Source organism: Furipterus horrens, unplaced genomic scaffold, assembly GCF_987537825.1.
Source record: "Furipterus horrens unplaced genomic scaffold, mFurHor1.1.pri manual_scaffold_3, whole genome shotgun sequence".
Classification (NCBI taxonomy): Eukaryota; Metazoa; Chordata; class Mammalia; order Chiroptera; family Furipteridae; genus Furipterus; species Furipterus horrens.
In genome coordinates, this window is record NW_028327173.1 from 29,229,476 (window position 1) to 29,242,597 (window position 13,122).

The window sequence follows — 13,122 nt, forward strand, 5'->3', positions numbered from 1 at the left end:
CCATTCACTGTAAGTGCCCTGTACAGGTAAAACGTTTTTTATCTTTTTATACTGCACAGGTACTTACATTCTTACAATTGCCTACAATTATTTAGTACAGTAACATGTTTTACAGGCTTGCAGCCTAGGAGCTAGCTATAGGTCATGGAGCATACAGCCTAGGCATGTAGTAGGCTATGCCATCTAGGTTTGTTCATTTTGTGTTTACACAATGATGAAATCACCTAATGATACATTTCACAGAACATCCACTCGTCCTTAAATAACATGACTACAGTAGAAATTCTTTGAAGTCTATTTTCTCTTAATAATACATGAATGATAATTTTGTATTCTCCGTTACAAATTACTTATTCTTAAGTAAAATGTGTGTTCCAGGATGACTTTATCCTGACTCTCAGTATGTCTGGCACTGGCCCTACCAATCATCCAGGTGTGTGGACCCCAGTTTGAGAAACATGGGGAGGGAACTATCAAAAGGATTTTAATCAAGGGAGTAATGTAATTAAGCCTGCAGTTTAAAACATCTGTTTGGCATCCATGTGGAAGATGAGCTGGAGTGGGCAAGGCTGGAGACAGGTAATCTGAGTAAGTTTAGAGTGAGGGGCCCAGGCCTAAACTGCAGGGCAGGATGGGTGGATATTCAGAAGACAGAACTGTCAGGATTTGGTATCTGATAGGATATGGGGGGCTGGGGACAAGGAAGGGGAAGAGTTTAGAGTGGCTTCCATAGGCCTGGTTTAGGTCACACCTGGGAAAACTAACAGAGAAATAGGGGTGGGGGGGAGGATGATTGGATTTGGATGTTCAGAACCCGAGGTACCTGTGGGTCATATGAATAGAGAGACCCAATAGTCATTTGCAGATCACCAAAGAGGCACATAAAAGTGGTGGTCACAGTCAGCGGGTAGAATAAGAAAAAAAGAGGGTTGAGGATGGAGTCCTGGAGGATGACAACATTCAAGGAACAGGCTGAGGGACAGAAGCCAAATGCTGCAGAGAAGGAAAGATCACAGTAGTAGGAGCCAAGAGGAAATAGATGAAAAGAAAATGATCAGCACCAATAAATGCTGTGGGGATTGAATAAGATGAGGATTGAAAAAATCCTGGATTTAACCATTAGACCAAGGACAGAGTAGGTCCAGACGAATGGTGAAAGGAGAAGCCCATGCAGCGGCTGAAGAGTGAATGGGAGGTGTGGCCGAAGAGACAGCGATCACAGGTTCTTTATTTCAAGAGCATGGCTGTGAGTCAGTGAGTGGGGATGTGGCATCAAGAAGGAAGAGACCCTTGAAAATAGGTGCGGCCCAGATAAATTAGTAAAAAGATCAAAGGATGGCCCACATGTGAGTGTGGGCGAGAGAAGAAGGGAAATGATCACCAACTAGGGGAACCTGGGTAAGAAAAGGGAAGGCAGTGGAATGGCAGAGGGGAAGTAGGAAAGAAAACAGCCCAGGGCTCTTTAGATTGATTCAGTATGGAAGGTTCTCATCACATAGAAAAAGTATAATTTACTGCTTGTACTGGAGGAGTGTCTGTACATATATCTCGCCCTGCGGGGAGAGAGGAATGCCTGAGAGTGGAAAGGGGACTTATGATACAAAATGCATGTATCTCTGTGGTGACTTACCACCTCTTTGATAACTTTTCGCTAGAGAATTAACAAAAGCTAGAAAAAAACTTTAGGGTGCTGGTCTAGAAAGATGTTAGTAAGTTACGTTGTAGGTGACAGGGAAAAGGAACTTTAAGAACAGTCTGTAGGGTTTTTTTTGCAATGGGTTTGCTGCCAGGACACAGGTATCATGAAAACCACCACCAAATCAAAGCCAAGACGGGAAAGGAAAAGACTCATATCAACATCATAGTCACTGGACGCAGATTCCAGGAAGTCTACCACTACTGGCCAACTTACCTACAAATGTGGTGGAATCAATGAAAAAACTACAGAAAATTTTGAGAAGGAGGCTCCTGAGATGAGGAAGGGCTGGGTCTTGGATAAACTGAAAGCTGAGTGTGAGCATGGTATCACCATTGATATCTCCCTGTGGAAATTCGAGACCAGCAGGTATTGTGTGAACATCATTGATGCCCCAGGACACAGAGACTTTATCAAAAACGTGATAACAACAGGAGGGCTGACTGTGCTGTCCAGTTTGTTGCTGCTGGTTTTGGTGCATTTGCAACAGGGATCTCCAAGAATGGGCAAACCCACAAGTGTGCCCCTCTGGCCGACACACTGGGTATGAAACAGCCAATGGTTGGTGTTAACAAAATAGATTCCACTGAGCCATCCTGTAGCCAGAAGAATTTGTTAAAGAAGTTAGCACCTACACTGTAGCCTGACACAGTAGAATTTGTGCCAATTTCTCACTGGAATGGTGACAGCATGCTGGAGCCAAGTGCTAACATGTCTTGGTTCAAGGGATAGAAAGTCACCTGTAAAGATGGCGATGCCAGTGGAACCATGCTGCTTAAAGCTCTGGATCGCATCCTGCCACCAACTCATTCAAGCCCCTGCCTTTGCCCCTCCAGGATGTTTACTCCTCTGGTGGTATTGGTACCGTCCCTGTGGGCCAGGTTGAGGCTGGTATTCTCAAACGAAGTGTGTTGCTCACCTTTGCTCCAGTCAATATAGCAACTGAAGTAAAGACTGTTGAAATGCACCATGAAGCTTTGAGTAAAGCTCTTCCTGGGGATAATGTGGGTTTCAATGTCAAGAACATATCTGTCTAAGATATTTTTGTCATGGCCATGTGGCTGGTGATAGCAAAAATGACCCACCAATGGAAGCAGCTGGCTTCACAGCTCAGGGGATTATCCTGAACCACCTGGCCAAATGAGTGCTGGATATGCACCTATTTTGGATTGTCACACAGTGCAGAGAGCTCGTAAATTTGCGGAGCTGAAGGAGATTGATCATTGTTCCAGGGAAAAGTTGGAAGATGGTCCGAAGTTTTTAAAATCTGGTGATGCTGGCATCATTGATACAGTTCCTGGCAAGCCCACGTGTGTTGCGTGCTTCTCTGACTGTCCTCTGGGCTGTTTTGCTGTTCATGACATGAGACAGTTGCTGTGGGTGTCATCAAAGCAGTGGACAAGAAGGCAGCTGGCGCTGGCAAAGTCACCAAGTCTGCCCAGGAAGCTCAGAAGGCTAAATAAATAATCAGTGGTGGAAGAATGATCTCAGAATGGTTTGTCTCAATTGGCCATTTAAGTTTAATAGTAAAAGACCGGTTAATGATTACAATGCATCATGAAAACCTTCAGAGGAAAGGAGAATGTTTTGTGGATCATTTGGTTTCTGTGTGTGTGTGTGGCAGTTTTTAAGTTTAGTTTTTTAAAATCAGTACTTTTTAATGGAAACCACTTGACCAAAAATCTGTCACAGAATTTTGAGATCCATTAAAACAAAGTTTAATGAGAGAAAAAAAAAAAGAATTGGTAGGGGGATGAGGGACTTGGGGGCTGATCTAAGAAAAATATGCCCTATTTTATATAACACAGTCATGTGATGAAAATAAAAAGAATCATTCCCAGAGATTTTAGAGCTAAGAAGGAACATTGGGATCACTCAGGTGAGAAAAGTCATAAGTCAGGTGCCTTGTCCGTGATGCAGTTGCACAAGATGCCGTGTCTTAATGGTAGGTGACATGCTGAGAGCATGTGAACCCATCAAGAGACAACAATAGGGATCCAGGATCTGCCACAGTGAGTCAACAAAGGGAAGTATAGAGAAGTTTTTCCGGAGCGACAAAACACACGTTGAAGTGACGGGGTGCTATGGCCCTGTCAGATGGGTTGGAGTTTGCCTGCTGTTCCAATTAGAGAGCCCATCTACAGGGTGGCAAATTCTTTATGAAAGTTAGCCCCTGTGTGTTCAAGGCTGTCAGGCCAGAGCCACATGAAGCCTCCTTAGTCAGGCAGTGAACGCTCAGGACTGAACTGAAAAGAGACCAAAGCTCCTGGCCCTACTTCTGGATTGTTGCTAAACTTCAAAATGTTACCAAATCTGGAGCAGACGGAAGAAAATATACATCCCTTAGTTTCTCTGGACAGTAATCAGGAGTTGACCTAGGGTGGGCATTTGAAAGGATTCAGCCTCTGCCCTGCCTGGTGCTGGGATCAGCTCATACAGCTCCTGTGTCCACAGGGCACAGAGACCACATTGTCCATAGGAGGATTATTCTGTACAAGAAGCTCAGACAAAGGGAGAGGTTGTTCCCAGCTGACTGGGGGAGGTGAGAAGGGGGTGGGAAAAGGGGCCACCCCTGCACTAGGGCATTCCTACAGAGTTCAGCTTCTCTCCACGAGCAGCAGGACAGGAGGTGGGCAATACACCCCCTCCAGCTCAGTCCTAATGCCAGGACCCCATATGGAGTGGGAAGGAGCACTTAGCTACAACCTATCTATCTATCTTGGCTGTTTCCCAAGAAAGTACAAGGTTAACTAAAGTAAACTAGCTAGGTAAGAGAGCAACAGACACCAGAAGAGCAAGAAAATGGGGTAATGAATGAACAGGAGGTTCAGCAATGACCCAATCCCAACCTTAGGACAGAGCTGGAGAGGAAGAGGTCCTAGGCAATGCATGTCACAGACATGGATTCCGTAAGCTCCCACCCTCAGCAGAATGAACCCAGTGCTATAGTATGATCTCAATATTTCACAGCCACTGCTTCCTTCTCCATATTAGGCATAAACCTGGAAGACAATCTCTTTCTCTAGGGGCCCCAAGAGTTAGAGAAAGCAGTCCCAAGGCAAAACAGAGCAGTCAGAAACTAAGGAATATTACCAAAGTAGGGCAAGAGAGCCATCTTTTACAAACTAAATCTGAACAAGTAAGCAGGTCATGTCATCTTCAAAGGACACTCCATATATATTTGCTCCCAAAGAAATGAGTGTTAGGGGTGGAAGATATATCCTCTCCACTGAGGCGGTTACTGGTTTGTATGGGCCCCCAAGTTGGTAATGCTACATAGGTTTGTGTGCTCCAGAGGATTTGGGGGTGGGGGTGGGCCTAGAAATGTGAGCAAGTGCTCCCAAAGTTTAAAATATAGAGCTGTGAGTGCCTCCAGAATAAGGAGTATTGGCTTATGGGCACAAGATATAGATCAGGTCCTTCATGTTCCTATTGGGGCATGGGGATATTTCCATTCTTGGAGGACAAGGAACCCATTTCAAATAGTATGGTGGGAATGAAGTCAGTATTAACCATAGACAACGAAGAAACTTGGGTTTGGTGCCTTTCAGCTGGAAGGAATCTTCTGGCAGTTGCCAAAAGATACTCCAAGGATTTTAGAGAAGCACAGCATGAGCCCTAGGCAATATGACAGTTAGCTTTCACATCAGCAATAGGAAGGGGAGAGATAAGATAAAGGCCTGTCCAAGTGAGCCCGCTGAGTGATCAGGCAGTACTGATGAAGTGGGAGAAAGGTCTGGCATTACCTCAGCGCTGACGACAGGACTCCCTGCGCTGCCGTGTAATACTGTCAGTGTACTTTGTGGACACCATTTCTTGCCCTGATGGAACAAGAATGGATGTGACATCTGGGACCACTTTTGCAGTCCTTTGCTGCCACAGCCTGGCAGAATTCTGCCTGGCACCGAACAGATGCCAAAGTGCTAGCATGTGATGAGAGAACAGAAAAAGACAGTTGGAGGTATGAACAGGCTGTCCTCATACCTCAGGACTTTTAGATCAAAGCTAATCAAAGATAAGACCTTTTAGGGAGAATGAATTAAGAGTTGCCTTGTGTCAGCCTTGAAAGTCTCTGATCCCTATATAGCTTTTTCATAAATTGCTGTCAGTTAAGTCTGACCCATTGACCATCAAAAGTTAAATAACTTTATTCAGAGAGACCCCCTGCCCCTGCCCACAAGGAAGTGCTAAGAAAGGCAGCTTAGACTGGAGACCCAAGCTCACTCTGTTCTTCAGCTTTAAAAAAGCAGGCAAAGGTACTGGTGGCTGCCCCCTCCCACATCAAGCTGGCTATCTTACTTGAGGCACAGGCTCGGGGGACTGGAGGAAAGCCATCCTGGCTGGAGTCTAGAAACTGGGCATACGATGAGGGTAACCAAACCCTAATGAAACACACTGTGAAGTAAAATTCCCCTCACCTCCAAAATAAGAAAAATGAGCCTGGGAAAGGAGGGGCTTTTTTCATGTGCTAAGAAAAACTTTCTTACATAGTCCTACCTGGTAGAACCACTTCTTGAGGAAGCCCCCACCTATTGGGCCTTCGACATCTTCCTTCATGTGTAGGGCAAGAGAAACAATAGGAGACTTTGTGACTATAACCCAGGGAGAGGCTGAATTGGGTTATGAGAGGATGGAGAACAGAGCTGGCCCGAGCTTCACCAGAGCTACAGGGGGACAGTTCATCCAAGCCCAGAAGCCTGATCGCCTACCACTTGGAGATGGCCAGGATGGAACCTGGGCAGACAGCGAGCCTCTAAGCACTTAAGAGGCAGACAGTTTCTAAGCAGCACAAAATAAGCACAGGCTTTCAAACAGAACAGAGCAGTCCATGACCTTGTGTTCGTGAGCTCACCAATGACACGAAGCAGTACCAGATCGGGGTCAGTTCTGGATCAAGGATTGAGGAAGGCAACAGGGAGAAGAGGCTATAGAAACTATCATTTATTGAATACCAGTTATTTCATATATTGTGCTGTGTTCCACACTCATTTTCTCATTTTAATCCTTACAACAACCCTATGAGGTAGGTATTACCACCATTTACAAATAAGGAAACAGGTTCAGAAAAATTAGGTCACTTGCAAGGTCATGCAGCTAGTCAGTGGTGGAGCAGTGATTTGTCTGTTGCTGAAAGCCCACATTCCTTTATCGTACCCATCTAGGTCAGCTTTGGGCAGAAGGCAATCTCACTGCCCAACTCTGCAAAGAGCACCTGGGAATGGAGGTGTGCCGGCCACACTCACCGCTGGTAGGGGTGCATTGAAGCTGACTTGATGTTGGTTTTTATTCCACTTGGCATTTTCCCTAAAAGGAACATGAAGAAAGACACCTGAAGCATGGTAACTTTTATGATCAATCAGACACGTGGTCTCTCAGGTTTCCTTCTGCCACCCCCTCTATCAGCGCAGAACCTCTGTGGCATCTGACCCTGGATGGCAAAACTCACAGGTGTGGTTCCTCACTCAGCTCTCTCCCTGAAGGTGTCTAGGAGGAAAGGATTGATGGAGGGAGTGGGTGGGAGGGACAATGGGAGAGATCAGACTGCTGCTCACCTACTCCTAGAAGAAATAGCTAAACCTGTGTGACTGCCATTTAATGTCACAGGTAAAAGAATATGTTCCCTCTTATTTTAATTGTCCCTTTTCTCAGACAGTTTGGAAGAAAATACCTCTTCTAGTTACTTGCATCTGAACTCCTGTAAACTGCTCTCATCATTACTAAAAGTGAGCAGGAGAGATAGGATACAAAGAAAAGAATACATGTAGCACTGGGAAACTTGTCAATTCCAACCCACCTACCAAATAGTCTTAATTAAGGTCTGACTATCAGTTTCTCTAAGGAAAAACCCTGACAACACACCTAATATCCAGAGTAAATGAAAGCAAAGGGTAGTTGAGATAGAGGTTTGAGATGAGGGTTGGAGGTGAGAGCAGTTTCTGCTGTTCAAAGTTATTCTTCATTCTCTGGTGTTTGTTAAGAGTCTCAAATGAGAGTTTTGCCCCTAAATATTGTTTTCTGGGTCATAGGTCAGGAGAACAGGAGAAAATCTCCAGCTCGGGGGATGTGGGAGGCACAGACAATTCAGCTTATGCCCATTTCTCTGTTCAAGGTCTGTCACCATGTCAATCCCTGCCACCTTACCTGGCTGACCTGCTTGGGCCATTTGCACCCCACTGAGCATTGACTGCTGCTGGCTCGGAGCACCTGTCATCTGCACCTGCTGTAATCCTGAGGTTCCTGCAAGGATTGTTCCAGTTCCTGGCTGGCCTGGCTGGCCAGTTCCACTGCTGCCTGAAGGTCTCCAATTAGACAGTCCTTTTCCAAAGGCAACAGCTGCCACCAAGGCATTGGTGTCTGCAGGGTTAAAGGTCTGCTTGTTTGGCCGGAGACCTGAAGAAGAAGGTGAGTGAGGACCCTGAGGTATACCTCTGGCCCTGGACTGAACCTAGCAGTAGGAAAACTAGTATGAGTACCAGAGCTTGGAGTTCTGACTTCAGCAGCATCTACACTCCCTGGCAGCCCAGAGGAGGAGCCAGAGGACTGCCCATGACTATCTCAGAATTCTCCCTTTTCATTTTGCTCATTTCCTCCACTTGCTCCAGGGCTGGCCTTAAATAAAAACAACTAACAGAATGGCGGTATACCCTCTCCTAAGGAGCTCATTCTTACATTCTCACTTCACTACTACCAAAACCACCATTCCTGTAAAAGTGATCTTATTTCTCTTTCCTTCTCCATTTTGCCACCAATCCCTCCACACCTCCACTCTCTGATTCTCGTTCCTCTTTGCTGATTTTCTCCAGAAGGTTTGAGCACATTTTATTCAAGCTCTGGATCTGCTTCTGTAACACAAAAATTGGTACAGAGATTAGGTCAAGCAAGAAATGATTGTGGGGAAGTTGTTTTCTTGTGTTCTTCTAAGGGCAATTTACATGTAAACAACTGTGCATCCCTACCAGACAGCAATGGTAATGCCCAGCTTCTCATGATGGGACTTGGGGAATGGGGGGCAGCAGAGCAGTGACTCAGCCCAACCTGAGCCGCATCAGCACCAATGCGGGCAGCATCTGTTGTCAGTTGCTTCTCTTGCTCTTCGACCTCAGGGTCAGGTTTGGTTCTCAGATGGTCAGGGACTACCTCATGGCTGAAAACAGGTACTCGTCCTTCAGTCTGCCTCTGTAAAACACAGATTTTATGAATCCTCCTATGTATTCCAAAAAGATTCGATCTGGTCTGATGTACATTGTTGTTCCTGCCACAGGCAAACAGTGTATTCTCAGGGAAAACACAGCCTAAGACTTATAGTTCCTAGGGAACTATACCCCTCACTCCATTCTTTGTTTCTGTCTCCTCACACCCCTATATCTACCAAACACAGGGGCAAATCTCTCTACTATGTTTGTATCAGACACTGAAATACACCAAGTCATGAAAGAACATACTTTTTGCTTGAGATAGGCATTGGAGGAAAAAGGTCTTTGCCTTGGTGACAGCCTCAGGTTTATGTGGGAGTAGCTGCCCAACTCCAGAAGGACAAAAAAGAAGGCCTCCAAATGCAGCCCTCACTTTTTATTGTCACACACTAGTCCACATTCAGAACTTCTAGAATAACCACCCAACAACTGTGCTCTAGGTCCTCATCTAAGAACTAATTTCCCAAGTTGTACCCTTCTCCCCCTCTTACCATGAGATCTTCATCACGGTCTGGGGACAACACCAGAGGGATGATGACCTGGTTACGGAACAATGGTGTCTTTTCATGCTTCAGGACTTTGTTCAGAGTGTTCAATTGTCCAGAGAGCAGGGCAAAGCTGTCCAGGACAGAGGGCCTGGTGGTAGTAAGAAGGTGTCAGAACATTCCCAGTAAAGTAGTCTTAAAGGGGTCCTTCAGATTAGGAATACCCAGACTCACCCCAAGAGACTCAAAGCCCTATGGCTGGACTGGGTGGGAACCAGAATGCCTTATAGCAGTGGTTCTCAACCTGTGGGTCGTGACCCCTTTGGGGGTCGAACAACCCTTTCACAGGGGTCACCTAAAACCATTGGAAAACACATATATAATTACATATTGTTTTTGTGATTAATCACTATGCTTCAATTATGTTCAATTTGTAACGATGAAAATACATCCTGCATATCAGATATTTACATTATGATTCATAACAGTAGCAAATTTACAGTTATGAAGTAGCAACGAAAATAATTTTATGGTTGGGGATCACCACAACATGAGGAACTGTATTAAAGGGTCACGGCATTAGGAAGGTTGAGAACCACTGCCTTACAGGGACTGTGAGCTTAGGAAATAGGGACGTGCTTTCAGTTTCTGACACAGATGAAGAAAAAAAGGCTGTTCATTATTTGTATGGGGTGAGGAACGGTGGCAAAATAGGAACCATGGCTACACTGTTATCTCTAAGAATTCAGAAACTGAGTAAAAGCCTACTCCCTGGCCTGGAAATAGAATCCATACTTCCAGAGTAGGTTAGACTTAAAAGACTCACCAATATCTATAGCGAGAGATCCAGTATGACCTCTGTATTCCTACTGTAATGGGAGGACCCACTGAGAAAGGACCTCTTCCCAATGAGGTCGAAGAGTGAGAATCAAAAGCTAGAAAGAACTTAGTTTGGGAAACTGGGCATTTCTCCATTTCCTTGCCATGTAGGCCCTAAGCTACACTTCACTTGTTAGGGCAACCCAGCTCTCAACACATCATAAGATGTTTGCAAACTGATAAATGGTTACATCATTGGAGATGTCCTATCCACCAGGGGGCCTGGTCCCCAACCATGGAGCCCTCCCCAGATTACCCAGGCCACCCTTACCAGGTCAACCGGTCATACTCGTTCTCCAACTTGTAAATGAAACTCCCCAGTGAGTTCTTCAGATCAGCCACTTGACTCAGCAGTGCATCTAATGATGCCTCAAGCTGCTTCTCCTCCCTCTGCACCAATAGGAACAGGTTGATCACTCAGAGGAGTGTGAGAGTATGACACACACATACAGGATGACACTGTGCAACACTAGGCAGGTAACACGGGACCTCATTGGCATAAGAGAGTCAGGTTGTTTTCTATCTTTGGTATTTGGGTTACAAACAGCATCAACCCTTGGACCTTTCAACCCATTCACCTGACTTCAGTTCCTCCTACCAACTAATTCCTTCTCTCATCACCTCCTAATCCATGCCTGTTTTTTTCTCTGTGTTAAGTACACTCTCTTCTCTCTTACTGAGGAATTTTCTCCAGACCCAAATGCCTGGGTTTATTATCTTTTTGTGTACCTCTGCAGTATATGTACTCTTCTGTCCTAGAACTTGCCTTCTGAGCCAGGCTGTTCTTGTCAATGGCACACAATCTGTGAGAAATCTACCAATACGCGAAGGTTTCTCTGAAACCTTGCACCTCCACTGCACCCCCTTCTTCATTTGCCCTCGGCATTTGATGCTTCAGCCTCCTCTTTGCTGCATTAATCTGCACTCATTTTATCTCTGTGCCAATATTCCTGTGCCCTTTTCACAGGCTTAGTAAACCTATAAACATTTACTGACAGACTACATGTGCATGAAACTAAATGACAAATGAACCCCCCCCCCCCAATGCACATGTTCTAAGCAGTAGACAAACAACTGTAAATCCTGGGCAGGTGGGGGGGGGGCGGAAGGGTGCTGTCTGCAAAGCAATTTCTTTCTATCTGTGACCTCCAGTTTTACTTCGTGCCTTCATCCTCAACAACTATCCGGCACAGGCTGGGAAACAGTTTTGCAAACTCGTCAATGTGCAGGGTAGAAGCCTTGATCCTGGGTTCTACCCATGGCCTCAGATTATAATTCATTTATGTTTTAGCCAGTGTGGTCCCACAATTTCTTCACCTCGGTCTTCGCTCCAATTACAAATCTGTTATTTCTGTATCCAACGTCGTCCATGCAACAGCCGAGGCCCGGGCCTGAGCCAACCCGCAACTTTCTTGAGCCGTCATGGTTAGACTACGTCTCAGGCTTCCTAAATTACTACCTGATCCTTCCCCGCACAGCAGCAAATCAGTGGTGCTTCCTCCCTCCCGACTTAGTCGCAGCTTGTCTCCTGCCAGCAGGGCTCCCAACCCATCAAATCTCCGCCTCTCCTATCCAGTAGGCTTTGCCCCTTCACCCCACGTTCCCTTCTGCGTCAACCGCGGGCTCTGCCCCTTCCTTTCAGCCCCAACTCCTAATTCTCTCCTCATTGAGCCACTCTCGGTCCGGTTGCCCGAAGCTAACTGGCAATCAACAGCCCCAACCCGGTACTCACCTGCATAGCGGAGGCAGTGTCGGGGGAAACGACCTCCTCTTCCTGTTTCCAAGTCAGCGAGTCACTCCGAGTGGGCTCCTTCCACCAATAAGAGAGCTCATAACTCTCCCCGCCCACTCACTTCCGGCTTGTGCCCGGTGCGAGATAGCCGGGTCAGGGGTCACAAGTGGAAACTCTTATCTGGCCCGGGCTGGCGCGGGAGCGCTGTGGCATGGCTTCGGAGCGCCCGGAGCCGGAGGTGAGGGGCGGGCGGGCGCAGCGCTGATCCCCGAGATCCGAGAGGGAGGGCCCGGCGGCCTGGCGCGGCCGTGGCCTCCTTCGGGCTCTGGAGGCGACCGGGCCGGGCAGCCTGGGCGGGGACCGGCCGAGCCCCGAAGGCCCATCAATTGAACCTCCTTCCCGAGGTCTGCAATTTCCTGCGAGGGCTAGAGGAGAAACTCGTTGCTTTGTTTTGTTTACTGAAATTTCATCCACGTCGCCGACTCTAGGGCTCTTGGGTTCTTTGACCCAATAATGGTATTTCCAAAACTTGTATTTTGATCTTTTGCAGTTTTCAGCGGGCAAGAGGGCGATAGATTTACTTTGCCGGTTTCTGCATTTCTCCAAACATTGGAATCCCATAAGCATCATGAAATAATCTATTTCTAGCGCTCGTACTTAGGGAAAGCAGCTCTAGTTTCGTGAAAAACATCTTTTACTCGGAGTGAAACCTCGTTCTGATATTGCAGATAGCTAACTTCGGGCAAGTCATGACTTCCCAGATCTTGTTTTCTTCTTCATAAAATACCTATCTTATGGCATGTTGTGAGTATCGCATTAAACCAGAAACTCCATTTGGGGTATCTATTAGGTGATAAGGACCACACAAGGAACTTTGTGTACATTGTGTTATTCAAACTTAGGCAAGGAAGGTGGCAAAACCTACACTCATTTACAGATAAGAAAACTGAAAAATGAGGGAGGTTAAATACTTTACCCAAGTGCTACTCAGCTAGCAAGTAGCAGAATTCTGGAGGAACAACGTCACTAGGAGAGGTGTCCAATATTACAAGAGAATATATGGGTATGTGGGAAGGGTGAGGGTGTATGATGACAAATAGTAGTCATTACTTACTGCATGCTAGGCACCATTCTAAG

The 13,122-nt window shown here is 46.2% G+C and overlaps 2 protein-coding genes across 3 annotated transcripts in view; one reads left to right on the forward strand and one right to left on the reverse strand.

Annotated features, from left to right (window-relative positions):
- Positions 1 to 6,622: 6,622 nt before the first annotated feature.
- Positions 6,623 to 12,208, reverse strand: MED8 (mediator complex subunit 8). Of its 2 annotated transcripts, none has more exons than XM_090269276.1 (7): positions 11,986 to 12,208; positions 10,525 to 10,643; positions 9,381 to 9,525; positions 8,732 to 8,872; positions 8,457 to 8,538; positions 7,838 to 8,086; positions 6,623 to 7,000 (listed from the first exon to the last, which is right to left on the reverse strand). In XM_090269276.1, the coding sequence occupies exons 1-7, from the start codon at positions 11,989 to 11,991 to the stop codon at positions 6,936 to 6,938; spliced, it is 807 nt and encodes a 268-aa protein (XP_090125402.1). In that variant the 5' UTR covers positions 11,992 to 12,208; the 3' UTR covers positions 6,623 to 6,935. The 2 variants fall into 2 exon arrangements, with proteins under 2 accessions (XP_090125402.1, XP_090125401.1); XM_090269275.1 differs by lacking the exon at positions 11,986 to 12,208 and adding an exon at positions 11,571 to 11,802.
- Positions 12,151 to 13,122, forward strand: part of SZT2 (SZT2 subunit of KICSTOR complex) — a 55,421-nt gene continuing 54,449 nt past the window's right edge. Inside the window, exon 1 of the mRNA XM_090269278.1 lies at positions 12,151 to 12,223. Coding sequence (XP_090125404.1) covers positions 12,197 to 12,223 — 27 coding nt within the window. The 5' untranslated portion in view covers positions 12,151 to 12,196. The remainder of the gene's footprint in view (positions 12,224 to 13,122) is intronic.

Excerpts from the sequence above, each read along its gene's own strand:
- MED8 (XM_090269275.1), bottom strand. The coding sequence starts at position 11,624 with ATGGACGACGTTGGATACAGAAATAACAGATTTGTAATTGGAGCGAAG. Across the intron at positions 10,644-11,570 it reads TAATTGGAGCGAAGACCGAG|AGGGAGGAGAAGCAGCTTGA; the intron begins GTGAAGAAATTG and ends CTATTGGTGCAG. Across the intron at positions 8,087-8,456 it reads ACGAGAATCAGAGAGTGGAG|GTCTCCGGCCAAACAAGCAG; the intron begins GTGTGGAGGGAT and ends CTTCTTCTTCAG.